The following is a 19,496-nucleotide window of genomic DNA, read 5'->3' on the forward strand; positions in this document are numbered from 1 at the left end:
TTCTGTTTTCTACATGAAGCAAGTGCACAGCTCATACAAGTTTGCTAAAAGTGTCAAGTTGCTAAGTTTCTATTGCAGCTCTTTCCCCTCTAAAATAGATGTTCATCTTCCCTGAGACTTTTAGAAAGCTAACTTTTATAATCTAAAAACCCTCTGCCCCAGCCAAGTTAACTTTGGCACAGGACAAATGCAAAAAACAACTAGCTTTATTCTACTGTAGACTTCCCTAGGGTCTGGGTTAACCTCAAGACAGCTGTGTGTGTTGCTGGGTCATTCCTACTACCAAGTGGGACAAGTGTTGTGTTTACGCATCCTATATCCACGGCACCTGTTCTCTAAGAGACCTGCCTCTGCTCTCTATCATGCTCTCCACCATGGAAGCCAAGTGCTTACTTGGCCTCCAAGGGCCGCTTACAAAGTCAGCATGGGAGTACATCACTGACTGTTATTGTATGGTCAGTGATGGTTATCTCATGCTGAAAAAGTTCAGTATTATCACTAATACATTCTTTTTTTCATAAATCTTATGTGGCAGATGCCATAGCTGAAGTTCAAGGGAGCTAATGTATGTCATTAATGGCTTTTATTGGTTTCTCCCAGGATGATTCCTTCTGGAGAAAACATCTGAATGACTTTTCTTGTACAGGGTTCCTAAACAACTTAATAAATTGTTTTTCAGTAACATACACATGCACAAAACCTGGACTTTTTTTCCAAAGCAAACCTATAAAATTTAAACAGCAGTTCAGTTTTTTGGGGTTTTTAATTTTTTCCCCTTTTTTTGAGAAACGCTTTTTCAAAGCAGTCATCTCTCTCCATATGGGTATGATGTAGCTTTTTGCCAATTTTCTTTGGCATTTGGTGATATAATAAACAAGGTATTCTCCACTTTTGCCCAAATCTAATCAATTTTACATTAAGAGCAATGTAAGCTCTTATAGTTCTATAAATATTTCTTTCACTGTTCAGTGAAAAACTGAACAGTGGTAGTTTGAATTTGTGCCAGATACTTTAATAAGTTTCTGTGATATCTTCGCATTTCCCTCCACAATATGGAGGATTCAAATCATTGCAAGTTGTTAAAAGGCATAGGAAGCATACGGCACTGTATTTTTCTTGCAAAGTGATGATTTAAAATACCTATCTGTGTTCTAGACCAGGTCAGATGGGAAGTTTGAAAATACTTTGAAATGCAGTCTGATGAGAGTGACCATCTGCTCTGAGCTTCTTTTACTCCCTGCTATTAAAATAGCTAGAAGTTGTTCAGATATTTCAATTATAATATAGTAAGTAATATCTTGTCAAAGTGTGTGTGCACCTGTGTGTGCAAGTAATATAACTTGAATCGCACATGATTATGCATATTGAGGGTATACCTATTAATGGACCTAATGATTAAGCAGTTGACACTGAGGAGAGGTGTCTTTGGAAATGTGAAAAATAGCATAAACTCCTCGTATACTAAATGTTTTCAGTAACAGTTTTGAAAACTAATCTGTCCTCTTAGTATAAGGAGACTTTGCTAATAATGAACTAAGAAGTCAATGCCTTTTTTTCCTTGTGTATGTATATTCCTACTTCAATATTACTTGGCTTAATCTTTGTAAATTACATGAAGTTCAAGTGCTAATAATTCTAATATTTTGGTGGAAGGATGGTGATTAAAGTCCGTATGTTACTAGAGTCAAGAAAGCAGTGTTATTCTTTTTTCTTAATTACTTTAAGACTAAATAGGCTTCACTTACACATTCCATAGGAAGTGTTAAATGCTGGTATTTGGTGCTGTAATGTAGGTTGTCAGACCTGAGAGTATTTACCTTGTTCTTGTTTGTTCTTGTCTGCTTAAATGTGCTAATAAACACTAAAGCGTATACTGGAATTGCTGCTATTCTTATATTTCTCTGATTCCTACCATCTGTAATGATCTGGGGAATGCGTAAAACTTGCAAGTTCTGGATGAAGCAATGAAATTGATTTATCATTGATGTTTCAGTGTATTTGAGGCAGAACTTTTTATGCAGTCATTGCCTTTCATCTCTGCAGAGCTGAGATGCTCAGCTTCCATCTTGGGACAATGGAATGGCTAAAGCCTGATGAAAAATAGTTTTCTGTGGTATATCTGCAAGCAGCAGTAGTTTAGAACAGCTGAATTTCTTAGAAGCGGACTATAAAAATCAAGCATTTGTTACTGTCCTTTTAGAAACAGTGAAGTCTAAATGATAAAAAGTCTTGACAAGAGGAGAGAGAAGGGGCAGAGGAAAGAGGTGTGCTTTCTAGCAGGGGATCTAGCTTAGCTGTGGGACCAGCTGAAGAAGAAAATGCAAAGTGCTGGAAAAGAAGACATCAGTTTGGAGAAGAGTCTGAGTGCAGCAGGGAGGATCGTGGACCCCTCGGAGCACCCGAGTCTTGAGCCAAAGACATGCTCTAGACTAGCGAGAAAAAGGAGTTGAGCGAACATATTTGATTTTTATCTAGGTCTGTTTTTCTTGTACTTGCCACAGTAAAGAGCAGTTTGTCTCAGAATTGAGAACAAGTGTTTTGTTTGCTTTAATTAATATTATAATAATTAGTAATATCACTGTTAAGTGAACTGTAAAATCAGCATCTTTGAGGTCAGACTTCAAGGAAAGGCTCTGCCTAAGCTACCTGGGAGTCAGAACAGCCCAGGGTTAGTCCTGGGGACCTACAGTGGATGTGCGTGAGGTAAAGGGAAAATAGAGCCTGTGTGCTGAGGAGATGCCAGCCTAACCCGGACCAAAGGAAACTGAACCATGGAGCTGACATGTTGACAGTCTAAAGAGGTGCTGGCTAGGGAGGACTCTTGCCGGGTAGTACTATCCTTTGAGATTCTTGTCTGTGAGACATGTAGGAAACAGTTCCAGTTCCTTCCTCTGATGGGTTCTGAATTGAAGTAAAAAGCTTTAACTATCAGATTGTTTTTGAGTTGGAGCTATTTCCATTTCTCCATAGAAGGAGTTAACTGTACCAGGCTCCAGTATCCTGTCTGCCACTCATACAAGAGGAACAGCTCCCCTGGCATTGGGCGAATATTTAAGTACTTGTTGCTACCATCGCCTCCTCTTTAGGTAGTCTACAGGTGTTAATGTTATTTTGCAGCTGTGGCTTGAAAGGAACAGAGAGGTATAGGAAGACATACAGGAGAAGTTCAGCACGATGAAAGCTAGTGAGATAGTACTTCAGTTTACGTATCAGTGAGCAAGCTGACATGCAGACTCTGAAGAATAGCATAGTGTTGGCCCTAAGCTAATTCAGACAGCATCTTTTCCTTTAGTGAGGTCGAATGTTTCAGGGCAATTTGTAAGCTATTAAACAATTTAAGTTTTTCTTCAATAGATGTATGGTTATCTCAATATCCCTTGAAACTAAGGAATCCAAGAAGTACATTGGCAGCTATTAGCAAAGATTTTTTTTTAATCCTTCATTCTATGCCACTGTTAAGACCTATGACGTTAACAGGAATGCTGTCAGGCAATACTGTTCTGATCAGGAAAAACAGCTGATATTTTATTATATTCTGGTTTCCCTAATGAATTCTAAAAGCACTTGAAATTTCACATAACTACTAACATGTATTAATCTTGACCATTGCAAGTCTGTAATGGCTGTTAAACAATTAAATACAAATTGTACACAAACAATTAAAAATGAAGCCTGTGCTAAAAATCTTAGTAAAAGAGAGGCAGTGCTACTTGTTAATGCAGGTGATAAAAACAGAACTTAAAATGGACAAATCATCCACTTTGCGAATAATTTATTAGTCATTTGAACTCCTAGTAGGTTCTTCCATTGGGGAAAGCAATGTCAAATTCTGTAGAAAATTTGAAAGCATGTCAGAAATGCTGTGGTCAAACTGATACTGTGGAATTGTTCCTATATTGTTATCAGCCAAGCGTCTGAAAAGCAGAATATGGACATTGCAAGTCTCCGCTCCCTAATAGATGTCACATGAGAAACAGCATCTTTTGCCACGTGGCACAAGCATTTCCCCATGTTGCTCTTGCATTATACGGGAGGATTTCCTGTTCCTGAGGGGCCATCTCCTTTCCAGAGCCCTGTTTTGTCAGTTCTCTAACTGCCAGTGTGGTTTGATCACGCCTTTAGGTATCCTAGCCGTTATCTACTGGGAAATTAAATTTAATACATTAATTTTGCCAGTTACAATGAAATAACCAATATCAAGTTAAAAGCTAATAAAAATACATTTGTAGTAGGCAGGCAATCTGTAGAGCCTGTAGACACAATCAAGAGAAATATAAAAGATACATATCTCCACTTACACTTCAATTTACCTCACTATCTGTCTTTAATCTGGAACGGTAATATCTCAAAGCCTGACAAGAAGATTTTTAGCATTCCAAATGTTCACAAGAGTGGGGAAACTGTACCTAAACTGGAGGAACCAGAGCTGTACAAGCTCTTGCTACCTGGCCAGGCTGCTTCTCTTCTCTGTCACTGTTTCACATATGCAGTAACCCCCGAAAGAGAACCTGGCTGTGCAGGCTGCCTAGAACCAGTAGTATACTTTGAGCAGGTCCTTGTTTCAGGTAGTTCAGCTATGGAGTGTACTTACAGTCAGTTTGGAGAAAGTCTGCAAACCAATTTTGTTTGCTAACTCATGTAGAGAAGTGTCTGGTCTTTCCTCCAGTCACATCCCTGCCTGGCATGTCAAACTCTGCTCCTGTCCTGTTTTCTCATTATCTGATAATAGCAGGAAGGAGAATAATCTGTTGCGGTCCTAATTTTTGCTAACTTGTTTGAAGCACTGGGACTGTCTCAGTAGCGTAAGTGGCATTCGGAACCCAGAGAAACACCTCTTCATGCATACCTCTTCCATGTATCCATATAGCTATGTAACTTGCTAATCATACATTGTAGGAGCTGGTGACTGGTACCACTATGTGGTAAGTCCAGGATCAGTCATAACCTGTTACTCTGGATTGGTAATAGATTTGAAAGGTCTCATCCCTCAGAAGTCTGCTTTATTAGGTGTACAGGAAAGGCTGAACAATACAGTGGATCTGGTTTTAGGACAATGCAATCAAAAAAAGTTGGAAAAAATGACACAATGGAAGGTCCAGATCAAATGTATACTGGTTTTTCCTAGTTAAGGTTTGTCCCAGAAATACTGATAGAGTAAACTGGAGAGCAGACTGTATGTTGGATCAGGTCTTAGTCAGTAGGGCTGTGATCTGTAGTATTGGGTAGTCTGTCTTATTGCAGCTAGTGTAAAAACAACAAATAGTGTAAATATTGTGTTCAACTTATTTGATCTGGCGGATATGCTGGCATAAGCCATTTTGATCCAGATCAAAATCATGGCTCTTAGCGATCTGGTAACGCAGAGGTCTAGTTTTAGTCAATGTAGACCTACTTTCTAATGAGTTTGCTAATATTGCATAGCTAATGAAAGATAACATGCTGTGTTTTGAAGTTATTGCATTTACTTGCACAGACTTTATAAAATTGAAGTAAAAGTCATGTAATTCTGTCAGACATACTTTCACAACTTAATTGCAGGTATTCTTACTTGTAAATGGAGCCTTGACATCACTTTCATCTGTTTCTCGTTGATTAACCTAGCAATTCCTAGCCTAAAATCTCAACAAATTGAAATATGACACTTCTACCAAGAGGTGACTCCCTGCATTGATGTCATTTCATCTGGTAATTTACTGGCTTTCATAAAATAACTTGAAGCATACTGGAATGTCTGAAGCAAACTGTTGACTTAAAACTCAATTTTTTTCTCGTCCTGATAAATGATTTTCTAGGTTCTCTGCATTGTATCTTTATATTTCATTGCTATTCTATCTTCAAAACAAACTCTTCCCAAACTTGTTTTACTGCATGGAAAAAAGATTTGTTGCATGAAATTTCTACCAATAAAAAAAGAAAAATCTAGGCTGTCATTGTTGGGAATTTGGGGAAGTAGGAGGTATAGGGAAGGAAGGTGCTTAGTGCTGTGTAGTATACCATACCACTGAGAGTGTGAGAGTTTTCTGGTAAAGAAACGGTACTGATAGTTGAATGTGACATTCCAGGAAAAAGGTGTATGATACATAGGAGCATGTCTAGCAGCTGATTGCCAAGAAAGGGCAATCTCACTCCCATGTGCCTTGCAGTACCACAGTGTCACCTGCTCCCTCGTCACAGCTCTCATTAAAAACTAACTAGAAAAACAGCGGATGGCTGTTACTATCTTAGAGAATTGAACCGCTTCACCATGCAGTTGGACAGACAGCAGAGCCAATAAACTGAGGGACTGTCTAATTTCAGTCATCTGGGAAAGTGGGGAGGATGAAGGATTTACTCTTTTTGGCAGGAGCAAGCTTGTACAAGTGGATCTTCATTTCATTTGAGCATATACCTCCATGGGAAGAGCATGCATGTTTGTCCTCTGGAATAAGTGACCAAATGTAACATTTTAAAGGAATTATGAGTCTTCTGTGCTCCCATTGAGATGGTGATGTTGCCAGTATCCATACAAAGCAGATGATGTGGTTAGCGTTATCTTTGATACTTTAGGATGAAACAGAGATGTTCTTCTTTGGTGTTCTCGTGATCAAAGCAAAAACTTCTCAATGAATGAACATCATGGAAGGATGTTGGTTTTAGCTATTTGCAATTTAATCTCAATAATTTAGTGAAAACAATGACAAAGTTATAGAAGAGCTGGTAAAAAGTAGAGTTAAAAGCTGTGACAAAATCACTTCAGCATTCTGGGTAACTTAGTGTAACCTATAACATATATGGGTTAACATACATATGAGCTAATCTGTGAATATCTAACTCACAAAGCAGCCACCTAACTGAGAGAAGAAATACACATTTAGAATTAGTAGTTGCAGGCAACAGAAATGCATCTTCATCATGCAGGTAATCTGCCATATTTTATTTTCTTTTTTTTCCCTTCTTTTTTCAGATAGAAGTAACTTAACCAAATTCAGAAGAAAATTTCATTATTCTTCTCAGGGATCATCTATAGGATTAGACAACCACTGCACGTACAGGCAGTTTTGAAGGCAGTAGTTTCTTTTTTTTCCTCCATGCTGTTCCTATATGTAGAGGTATCTTCTACAGAGAGATATTTTCCTCTAACTCCTTCAGAATACCTTTGTATTCCAAGGTTGTTCCTTTCATTATCTAGAGAGATATAAATGTACTAATTAAACTTTTTTGAAGTACAGAAAAAAAATCAACTGCTTGAGATACAGTTTGAGGTAGAATTTAAAAATAAATTATATTTTTTCTTTTAATCTGCGCTCTATTTATCAACTTAAGAGTAATCAACTTTTCCTGTGTCTGGTGGTCAGAGAAAATAGATGTAAGTGGATTTAAGAATATTTTTCTAAATGTTTGTTTGATAGTGAAACAAATGCATTACCTTTAGTAGCTCCTGTAGCAGTTCTTAATATCTGCATCAGGTATCTAATCATTGTATTGTGTCTCCAGTTGGTAGATCACAAATTCGGAAATTATTCAAATTGGTGCAAATCTTATTTATCAATTTATTTCAGTATTCGTGCAATAGAATTCAGTATGTGGCATCTTGCAAAAGGTGCATCAAGGTGGCTCTGCAAAGAAAAGTATTTTGACAGGCTGTTCTTTGAGAAAGTGACAGGAAGATAATTCAAGAAGTACATACCAAGTTACCAAGAGAGAACCCTGCTTCAGCAATGATACTATAACAAATAGCATTGTAGCAACCGATCACAAGGTATCTCCATTTGTTCATGTTAGCACACAGAAAAACTGTAGACTTGGCACATCAGAGAAAGTGTAGCAGAAACTGTTAACCTTACTTGAACATACATGCCTTCAGCATTGCCTTATTCAAAATCTGTTTGATGGACATAATATATACAGTCTGCATGTGAAGGGGGGAGTTTGAGCAGAGCTTTACCAAGTACAACTGTTGGGGCCAGGGAAGAGAAGTGTGATGTACTTTATATCTGTGAAGGGATAGGTACTGAGGGGACACTAATGCTGCAACTGAAAAGTGATCGCAAACTGCACTTTCCATTTTCAAATGCACAAAACTCTGGACCATTATACAGCTTTTATGAAATCCACAAAATGATTATTTAGACCAATGACACCAGATCCTGCTTCCAGCCTCCTTGGCTAGCACAGCCAGCGTATTATAAGCTTAATTGTATTTTTAGTTGTTAAGATGCCAAATTAATTTTCTCTTGAAGAATGTTCTCAGTATTTGGATGATACTAGCAAATTCACGTAAGGTTACAAGGGAGGTGGATTCTAAGTATTACTTTGCTTAGTTGTACTCTGTTATATTGACAGAGAGAAATGAAGGATATTTTACTTTTTCCAGAGAAATCAGCGTTTTGGTTTTGTTTTCTACCTGTTAATTTGATGTACATTTTCATACTTCTAATTTGCCCACTGAATCTTTACATTTTCCATCTTAGAATTTTTATTATACACTTTTCTTTTGGAACAATATCTTGTATTTAGATATCTAGTGATTAGGCATAAACATAGAACATAATTCTTCATCGGTATCTAATGCCACCTCCTACAGGGCTTCCTGTAACAGAAATTGAGTGATACAATTTTCAGTGGACCTTTTTAAGCCAAAGCCAGGTAGAGCTGCTGTACTGTATCTGTAAGCACTGGTGAAGGTAGGCTTTAAACATCCTCAGTTTCGGTTGATCTTTGGTTTCTCCCATTATGGCCTCCCAGAGCTACCCAAACTCTCTAGGCTATAAATCTACCATCCTATCCACAATTACATGTGCTGTGCAGGAGTGTGAGAGATTTTTACAGGTTTACGCTGTTACGGACCTAGCACTTGGCCTAAAGGAGCACTGCAGGTCATGATCTCATCCAAGTGGCTACGAATGGTGAGTGGCTTGGAGGAGCAGTTCAGAGAATGAAGATAGGTCAGAGCCACAGACTGCAGTACCATTGCTCCGTTGTTCTTTGATCAACCACTATCTTTCCTTAAACGCATCTCTTCTGAGGCAAATTACATAGAATTTGCTTACTGTTATTTAAAGGACATCTCTTAAATTGGATATTAGCAGAGGTGATAGCGATTTTTCTAGAACACAAAACTGGGTCTTCAAAACTGTGGTTAAATTCTCTAGGCTTTGTATGTTTGTGTATGCATATAGACTATTTCCAGTACCAGTTTAACTATACAAGTTGCTGACATTTGCTGTCAGAACAGGTAATGTTTGTAGACAAGATGAAGCTGGAGAAAGAACTTAATTTGAAAAGCAAAGGTATGTTTTAGCTTTAAAAAGAAATATATTCATCTTGATTGACATGTATTTTTTGTCTGAATACTGGCTTATTCTCCTGTTGGGAGGTTATTTCAAATGCAGTTGTCTAGAAGGGGGAGAGGGTGGGATGTCCAGGAAAGGAGAATAGATCATTGTGTTTGTGTCTGTTTAAATTAGGATAAAGAGATTATATACCAGAATGCATCTGTACATTTTCCATTACGAAAGTGTCAGATAACAGTCTAGCATTCCACATATTGAAAAGGATATTTAATTTTCTGTTGTCTTCTACAAATTAATGTCAAGATCACTTGTTATGTATATAAAACTACCATTGTCACATTTTCCTTTGGAAGAAACATTCAATATTGTATGCTATAAATGTTTTCTTTAGCATCCGCATAGATTATTTTGAAATGACATGAAGTTAATAAAATAACTAGTAATATTTTAGAGACATAGTTTATCTATCTGCAATGTAGCAGTATAAACAAAATTATAGATTTGGCTTTTCAGCTTTGCTGTATGCAATGTAATTATTATTATAGCACACTGAAAATTAATAGAGTCTTTCACTGAAAATTAATAGAGTCTTTCATTTTAAAGCTTTATTGCTACACTGTTTGTTTTTGAAATATGCTAGGCAAGTGTTTAATTGTTAAGAAATAACAATTGTCAATGAGTTGGGGGGCAAGTGGGCTGGTTATCAAATTTTTCTGTTGCTGTAAATATCAAAAAAATGCAACCTTGACAAATGGGAAATTTTAGCAATATTTACAGAATAGCGTCATTGACACATTTTGTTAATTTATGGATTTCTTTTTAATTTTCTGTAACTTTCTGACTTCAAAAACAGTTTAAGTCAGTTTTGATATACAATAGAGTATGTATTTCAGAGATCTATAAAGCTACTTTTTAAAGTTTTAAAAGCTTTCAGAATATTTTTTCGCCATTAAAACTTTGTCTAAGTTTTAAAGCAGAAAGTCACTGAAGTTGTACAGCTACAATAGAATTTAAATAGATCACATTTTGCCATTATGTTACTTAACACAGATTCATGAGCTGTCAGTTGGAATTGGTTTGTTTCTGCTAAGACATTTTTGTAAAGAGTGATAACATGCCGCGCAGTAAGGTGCTACATCCAACTGCAGCATTTGTTTTCTGACTACTGGTACTATTCAATAAGCATTCTCTGTGTGGTTTGTGTGCATATTGGATTTCTGGATCACCCTGTAATCCTGCAGAGAGTGTTGGATGAGTTCCTGAAAAATTATGTGAGGTGTCTGGCATTTTTTCCTGTGATACTCAGAATTATGCTGTTTGTGATAGCATTAGTATAAATTAGGAAAACACACCTCAGCTAGCCAGCATGGGGCTGATGCTATTTGTTACTCTTAGGCCACGTGCTTGGCAGCGTGCTATGCCAGGACCAGGGAGGAGCACAAGGACAGACAGTTTAATATTCCTGCAGAAATGTATGAGACAAATTGCCAAATTGCACATACCGGACCACTGAGCTTTATAAGTCTGCTATAGACAATCACCTACTATTGTATTAAGCATACATAAAGGATGTGGCCATGCATCCCATGTCAAGAAAATATAACAGCCAAACATGGCACATTTCCTTAAAAGTTTAATCATCTTGGTTTTCCTATGAAATGTATTAATGCCCACGACATTGATTTACAGTCAGTATGTTCTCTTGCCCTTTACTCTAGTTAGCCAAGTAGTAGGCTGGCATCTTCGAAACCGGAAAAAGAATACTTGTCCTGGTGTATCAGGTCTGCTTCATGGCAACTCCAGGGTACTGCCACAGCACTGATCTGTCTAAATAAACTGGTCTCATAGTCTAGGTCCTGTTCAAGGAAGCCAGGTTCCTGTGGCGTTACAAAGCTCCCCACCACTCCTCTCCATCATGGAGGGAGTTCATGGAAAGCTGCGGACTAGCCATGCAGGGAAGCTGGAACACTCCCTCCACGTTTGATTTCCGACTTGGGGCTGGGGCAACATAGGTAGTCTTGCACTGCCATTGCCTGCGGTTTCATTGCATGGTGTTGGAAGGTAGCAGCTGTTTGAAAATGCCCCTTTCGAACCCTTGCATTCCCAGCCGCAGGTGGGTGCTCTGTGAGTGTTCGCGTTCGGAAGCAGCTAAGCAGTATTTGATACTGGATAGAAGTCCGGATTTCTGATGTCAAAGCTATGAACTGATTGTTTGTAAAAGATTTGGTTTTCCTACTGTACAACTTTTAGAAGCTACTAGAAAAACAGGCCAATTTGCAATGATTTAGAAGAGTAGGGGTGGGGGCTATGGGTATTTTGAGATTAAAGTATAAGTGATAATTTATTTAAATATTTGCTGCAGATTTCTGTAGCAATTGCTTTAAAAAGGTTTGGAAATGCATTTCGTTTTAGTTCCTTTGCTTATTAGCTGTATCTATGTTAATATAGCATTGTATTTCTTAAAAGGGTGCCATTTAGATGCAAAACAGACCTGACACAATCTGCTTTCCAATTAATAGCAAAAATGTTTTTTCCAACATTATTTATTTTCAATTAATTGTAAAATAAACCCTTAAGACAGTAGAAGTGACACATACTGGGCCCTTTTCACTGTTTTCCTCTCTGTAGCTCTGTCAGTCAAATAAATTAAAATAGTAAGAGTAGAGTTTTTTTCAGCTCACAATTGTACTTTGCAGTCATAATTTAGTGATTCATTTTAGCAGGTCAGTAGCTGAATAAATCTTGATTTAAAATATTTTTCCCTGTTTTGTTTGTCACATGCATCGACTGTGCTCCGTTGCAACTTAGTGTCTTCTGTTCCTGCCTCTTCAGATGGATACCGCTCAGTATATTCTCCTTAGCATTCTGTACATTAAGTTTTCCTAAAAATCACATTTTACATGTATATTTACATGTGCTTTTACTTCTAATATCATTATGAATTACACTTGTAGTTACAGATAATTTATTTAAATATCTGTATTTTTAAAATGCAGTTTTCTTTTTAAAAGATTTTTCTATCCCAGCTAATAATGCTACTCTTAATTGGTGTAGTTGAAAAAAAAAAGTTTCAAATTACAACTTCAAAGTATTTGAGATGAGTGCTGGATTGTGAGAAGGAAATTTGTAGTGTGAAATCACATAAACTGGAGTGCTTCCTAGAACTGATTATTATGAAGGGGAAAGATGTAACGCAAGGACAAAGGAAATATGAATTGTACGAGTTTTTCACAGGATTGTCAGATATTTGAAGACCTAACGAAGTTCAGACTTTTGGAAAGTTTAATTATTTGTATATGAAGTTTAAAATATTCAGTTATTTTCCATTCATTCATTGGTTAATAGTAGTAAAGCAAAATTGTTTTAAAATGCAAAGCAATCTAATGGATGTCTACAATATACTACTGAATCATTTTCTCTAAATATTAAGAAGGAACTCTGCATTTGATTAACTTTTTAACTTATAAGTGTTATGCACTCACAAACTGGAAATAACAAGGAGTGGGCACAGAATAATGGGGAAAATAACCATTTAAAATTACTATGTTAACAGATATACTGCCATGGGCATATGACACTTTTCTCTGACGGTAATAATGATTCAAGTGATGTTATCTGTCTTTTCTGAATTTGCAAATAAAAAATGCAGCATTATTTTATTGATGTTCTTCCTCCATCCTTCTATCAGCATTAGTTTTGCATTTGATTTTGTAACACTCATTTAAGCGCTTTTTGAATATCTGTAAAGCTGCACTTTCAAGTATACAAATAGTGAAAGGTGTTTGTATTTCACTGAGAACAATACTCACATTCTTAAGAGATTTTTCATTTTTTATAGCAGAAGACTAATATTTAGCTGAGTTTTCTTTTTTTGTTGTTGATGTTTTTTCCTTTGAGTGAGCAAGGAAGTTTTCATATTGAGATTGAATAGAGCTGTCATTCTCTCCTTTTCAAAAGAACAAGAACTGACAAAATAGATTGTGTTTAATCTTTCGTGTTTCCAAAAGTACTGTTTAATACAACTGCTTGAGAGACAGAAATATGTCAGGATTGTGTCTTAAAGTTTTCTGAAAAGTCTTTTTGTAGAATGGAGTCCCAGTCTTTAATTAACTAGTTATGTTGAGTATTTCAGGTCCCTGTATTTTGTTGGTTGTCCTTACTGAAATTTAGTTGCTGTGGAGTAGCTTTATATGGAAAAGGTGATTTTTTCGCATGAATTGGTAGCTTTGTTAGCCTTTGGTTTAATTACTTAGTAAATGAATAGTTTCTCACTAGGAAATAATCAACTGGCATTGAGATACATGTTTCTTCATAGGTCTTTTTTCTATAGAATCTTTGTTACTGATTTAGGTATCAGCAAAATTACAATATCTGGGCTGGTTCTAAAAGGCTGCTGGTCCTGCTCATCCTGCAGTTGTGTGTGTCTTCCATCGTGCTGATAGATTATTGATTTTATTTTTCAATAGGTATAATATTACAAATTTGAATGGATATGTTATAAAACTTTATATATATGTGTGTGTGTGTGTGTGTGTATATATGTATATATATAAAACAGTGGTATAAAGAGATGAACAGGAATGTTTTAATTGTGACCATAATACTAGGAATTCCTTCTTTATTTTTTCATTATTGCTAAGTGTATAGTCCTCATCTACTACTTGTCAAATGAGCACAGCTTTTTTCTTATGCTGAGTAAGACTCTTGTGGCTTTCTTTAATTCCCAGTTTACTTTTCTGTAGCTAATAGTATCATTAATGACTAAAAGAGTGCTGTATCTCTAAAGGCTGAAATCATCGTGAAGTGAGCGAGAGAAGCTCAAGCTACGTACATTTGTATAGCTTTTAGTGGAAATGCACTAAAATTTCTTCCTATTGGCATTTTTAGTCTGAGTGCTTCCTTGTCTGAACTGTGTGCTAATGTAAGCTGCATGGAAATCACTAATACATCTGAGAAATTGCTTTTTATTGTGTATTAGGGTGCGTTTACTGCACTATAACTCCCTCAGCAGGCCACATTTGAGGTTAGGTAGCAAAACATTCAGACCTGTACCATGAGAAGCCTTCACCTTGTCCCTTCTTTATTTGGAATTTTGCCCCCAGATTGAATCCTAGGATTTCAGCCTCTCCTCTCTAGAGTATTATTGCTGCACCCTATACTGAAAGAGAGAAAAATCTAACATCATTGAGAGGAAGTAATCAGTAAAGCAGCAGCAGTGTATCTTTTGGTCCCACTGAAGCAACGTAAAAGAAAAACCCGTCAATATAGTACCATTCTCTTAACATTTTGACTCCAACTCAACTCCTGACTTCACACCCTATCTTGTCAGTCTCTTTGAAAAACTGAGAAAGGGGAATTCAAATGTCACTGAACCAGTCTACAAATCAAGCAATCTGGATTTCTGAGGATTAATGTTTCTGGGGAAATAGCAGCAAAAATGGTTTTGTATAAATAAAATTGCTTTGTGTTTCAGTTTTGTTTAGAAGCTCACAAGTTTGAGTTTTCATCTTTATTGTTTTGGATATACACAGTTCACTTCTGTATTTATCAAGGTCTCTATTGCTCTATGCTATTTCTCTACACTCTTACAAGTAAAGGGATCATTGTTGAAAATTATTCTTTAACCTTTTTGCCAAAAGATAAAAGATAATTCTATTAGTCTTTCATTATTGTAATTGTACGCCTTCTCTTTTAATGAAACCCCACCTAACAGTGGAAGGGACAGTTTGTTTAAGAGATATCCACTTTGCACATCTTTCCCTATTTGAATATCAATCAAATGATCACGGAAGGATTTTTTAAGGCCTTTCTACAGTTCATTATGAATTCTATGCAGTGCAAAGTCTCAACTTTATTTTTGCCTCAGAAGTATTTGTCTGATATAAAATTCCCTTTTGGCAAAGGAAAGAGATTTGAGAATGCCAGAATTCCAAAATCTTTTGCTTATGGATATGTCCCAGTTGAAGCATTAGATATTCCTTGGAGATGTTTTGCAACCAGGAACATGATTCCTTCAGCGGGATATGGTGCACATCAGTTTCCTGTTTAAACTGTGCTTAATTCTCTGGAGATACTCAGAAATTTGTTGTTCAGACTAGCAGTACTAATCCAAAGCGACAAAACAAGCAGTGGCCTGTTATATAAAAGGGAAGAACAAGACCCCTACGTTTGGCAGCACGCAAGTTTGGAAGTTGGTGCAGTGAGACCTCCAGGACATTAGTGCACGTTGCTAGATACTTCAGTGCTCTTGCAGAAAGGAACAGTCTCTCAAGGGGAAACTCTCCTCTAACCCCTCGACAGAAAATTAGAAATGCATATTAACAGATCTCTTTATATATCTTTTATAGTGAATGTGTTTTCATTAAGAGAGAAAGCTGCCTTTCATCCACCTAAGCATGGAAGAAGAGACAGGGGTGTGGTGGGTATGTTCTCCTCTGGACAGAGAACCCAGTTCAGGAGAGCTCAAGCACGATCTCTGTCCAGCTGACTCGCAGGATTGAGGAGGATGATAAAGGTCGTTGGGGATAGAGACAACTAGCGATTTTCAGAATTGGCTTTTATCTGCTCTAAGAACAATTTGAGAAGCTTTCTAAGAGGTATTCACAAAGCTGCTGCTACTCAAGGGAGGTCAGTCTTAACAGAGGTGCTGTGAGTCATACCATCAAGCCAGTCTTCCTGCCTTAGCTATAGAGGAAATAGAGCACAGCCTCCGGAGGCAGATCTTGACTTTTCTGAATCTTTTCCAGGAAGTCACACCAAACATGAAATGTCCGAATTGTAACATTTATCTAAACTGGTTGTACAGTCTCTCTTTCTCAACAGCAGTCATTCTCCCACCAAGATGGAAAACCAGAATGAAAAGTTAAATTGATTTTGGTTTTACAACTGTAAAGGAATCCAGGAATTGTCGTAGGTGCAAACTTCAGCCTTTATAAGGATGCTTGCCCTACATTTTAAATTACAGTTCAAAATTTGCTAGTCATTATTATTCTCACATTATTTTTAATGTGGCATTTAGTTGCCTTATTATAGATATTTTCTGACTTTTATTCAGATTTATCTCAGTTTTGTTCTAAAGGAATTTCTTACTACATTCGTAAGCTGTCTTATACATTTACTGAACATTATTTGATGTTGTCTGAATAAATAAACTAAGAAAAGTGACCCAGGTTTGATTTGGGCACAAAATTGAACCGCAGCGTCAAAATTCTGAAAAGCATTTTGACAAGAATGGGGGAAACTTCACCTGCAAGAATTTCCTCATCTTTTTTATGCAGCCTCTGAAGGAGAGCAGGCTCTTTTCACGCGTAGACCAGATGGAATGATGGGAAAGGTTTTGCCACAGAAATTTAAAGCCTGGGTAAATAGGTTCATCTATTCTGCACCCTTTCAGACTTTACAGAGATACTGACCAGAGCAGTCAAGCAGTTAGCATTACTAGTGATCCTCATGGCTTTTTAGTCCATGTAGTCTCAGATAGCTTCTGTTTTGGTCATTTTATTCTTGACCATTATAATGTATACCTGCTGCCTTGTGTCTGCTATAAGGCTAACAAAATTCAGTTTTATTTATTTGTTTTAATCCTTTGTTAGTATATTCATGGTTCTTGATTTGGTAGATCAGTTAAGGTTTTATTTTTATTAAAAAAAAAATTGTGTATTTCAAAGTATTATAAAAATATAGTGTATTTTGATAATTTCTCATTTCTAGTATTCATGTGATAGATTTTTTTTTCTTTTAGGACATGAGAAGAAAGTAAATCAACTCGTTTTTTCAAATAGTCTTATACTTTGTTTCGATTCTTTGTTCAAAAGAATGGGAATAATAAATTAACAGTACTTTGTTTTTTGTACTCACAGCTGACAGTACGTAACAGCAATTAAAAAACCAGGTGTGTGTGTGCCATAGCTAGTTCTTTAAAAGTGTTTTACTTTTTTGTCTAGATCTGAAAAACAAGTTTAGAGTCCTCTAGCTCCATGTTTTTTTCTCCTGTCAAAGAATAGTGGTCTGTGTTAATGAGCAGTCAGGTACCTCTGTTCACAGACATTATCTCTGTTTACTCTTTCAGGGGTCACAAGCGCAAGCTGGAGGAAGATGATGCTGCCAGTGAATCCAGTAAAGAATCAAGTAACGAAGATGAGGAAGGAAGCAGTTCTGAAGCAGATGAAATGGCAGCAGCACTTGAAGCTGAATTGAATGACTTCATGTGACATTCATACAAAAGAGGGGATTTGTAATTATGTTTTACTTCTCATAAACAGATCAGACTTCAGATGAGTCCCTTACGTCAGTTCTCAGTGTTTTTCCAAAACGTGTGTGTATATTTTGCAAAGCAGCACAAGAGGTGACACATTATTTTACAAAATCAGAAATAGATGTTTTTAAGGTGTTTTACTAAAGGAAAATATACTTTTTTAAAAGAAAAAAGTATTAAATGGGACTTGGTGTGCTATGCCAAAGACATGTTATGAGCTCTGCAGAACCTTCATGTACAGGACAGTAATACAAAGATTTGTGATTTAAAATACAGCAACTTTTTTAAAATATTGCAGGCTGTGGTTTAGGGGTAACAGTCTTCAAAATAGAGAAGGAGATAAAAGAGATGGAATTGTTTGAGTAACACAGCAGGAACCTGATGATCTGGTCATCCTTTTCCGCAAATAAATGCTATCAAATGTAAAAGGATTTTTAAAATAAAAAAGAACAATTTATATTTGTATAGAAACAGAGAATGTGATATGCAAGCTTTGTGAACTCTGCACTTGACTTACCTGTCATTTGCTTCTAAAAGAATACATAATGATCAAAACTCACGTTTTTAAGTTTCTTTGTGGAATAGCTGGGTTGTTTAGGGACACCATTTAGATTTTTAACTTTTCTTCTCTGTAACCTGGAAATTTAGCACAGCATACTGTGTGATCCCGTACTGCCATAAGAAGGATATTCACCCATTTGTGTTGTTCTTGGAAAGAATGAGTGCTACTTCAGTCTACATAGAATTTAATTTCTTTGACAAGAGACCTGATGTAAAGTTTTTGTATATTCTATTTCATATTTGACCCACAAAACAGATTTCTTTCATTTAATAAAAACCCATTTTGTAAGTTTTGTTTCCCTTTCCTGCATCACGAAAGTCAATAATAGCAGTTCATTTGCTTCCATCAAACACAAGGCACCTTTCCTTATTATCCTTCCTTTACTCTGCATGAAAATAATTAAAAATATTGGGAGCAGCTACAGAATTTCAGGCTCAGGCAGTGACTGAGCCAAAGAAGAGAAACATTGGCTTAAAAAATTGCCTTTTCTTTGATATTTGGACTTTTGAATTCTGATGTTTTCTAGTGTCTCTTTGACTAAGCTCTGAAGTATTGCCAAAGTATATTGAGTTATTGCTGTGGTATTGAATTTTTGAGACTAGAACTATGGTTTATTCTGAATTGGTAGCAACTGGAGAGACCTCTCTAAAAGATATGAGCAAAAGAAGACTACTTCCTTTTAACCGTGACATCTGAATTAATGAATTTCTCCTGCAGAAACACTTAGTATTGTCACCTAGCAGTAAAACAGAGGATTTGTAGTAGAATCTCAGCTGGTTCACACAAGTGCCACAGAACTGAAATCTACAGTGACCCATCTGCTAAAGTTCTCCTTGGAAACAAGCCAGACTTCTCCAAATTAGATGAATTGTACCAAAGAAAAAAAATGATGTTTGAAAAAATGGAAATCAAAATATTTTTTAAGCAACTTTATTGCAGCCTCCCCAGGTATCAGAGGATGATTCCTTGCAATTCAGCAGTAGAATGTCAGGGGGGTTGGGTATTTTGTTTTGTTATGTTAAGGCTAGTTAAAATACTTTGAAATAATAACTTCAGGGGTCACTGTGATGCTGCAAATGATTCCGCCACTTGCGTTTCAGCAGAGAACCTTTCTTATTGATCTTTGCCAATCACGCAGTCCTATGACAGCATTCAAATCCTGAATGTAAATAGAGCTAGTGAACAAAGATCAGTAGATAGTTATTGCTTTAGAAATGTTCTGTCTGGGTTTGAACTGCTTGTTGGATGCCACCTTCCCTGCGAAGACAGCTGTCTCGTAGTGTCAAGTGAAAAGTCATTCCACCCATGTGACGTTTGAAAAGCTTTTTGGTGTGAAAGACTGTATCCTGTTCCCAGTTTTATTTTATGACTGCCACTTCTGGTTTAACTAGTATTGTGTGTCTGGGCA

The 19,496-nt window shown here is 36.6% G+C and overlaps 1 protein-coding gene across 3 annotated transcripts in view; it reads left to right on the plus strand.

Moving 5' to 3' along the window:
* Window positions 1-18,376, plus strand: part of CTDP1 (CTD phosphatase subunit 1) — a 122,609-nt gene extending 104,233 nt beyond the window's left edge. For all 3 annotated transcript variants that reach the window (XM_064506915.1, XM_064506913.1, XM_064506914.1), the window contains exon 13: window positions 17,341-18,376. In XM_064506915.1, coding sequence (XP_064362985.1) covers window positions 17,341-17,482 — 142 coding nt within the window. In that variant the 3' untranslated portion in view covers window positions 17,483-18,376. The remainder of the gene's footprint in view (window positions 1-17,340) is intronic.
* The last annotated feature ends 1,120 nt before the right edge of the window (window positions 18,377-19,496 follow it).

Source organism: Dromaius novaehollandiae, chromosome 2 (genome assembly GCF_036370855.1).
Source record: "Dromaius novaehollandiae isolate bDroNov1 chromosome 2, bDroNov1.hap1, whole genome shotgun sequence".
Lineage (NCBI taxonomy): Eukaryota > Metazoa > Chordata > Aves > Casuariiformes > Dromaiidae > Dromaius > Dromaius novaehollandiae.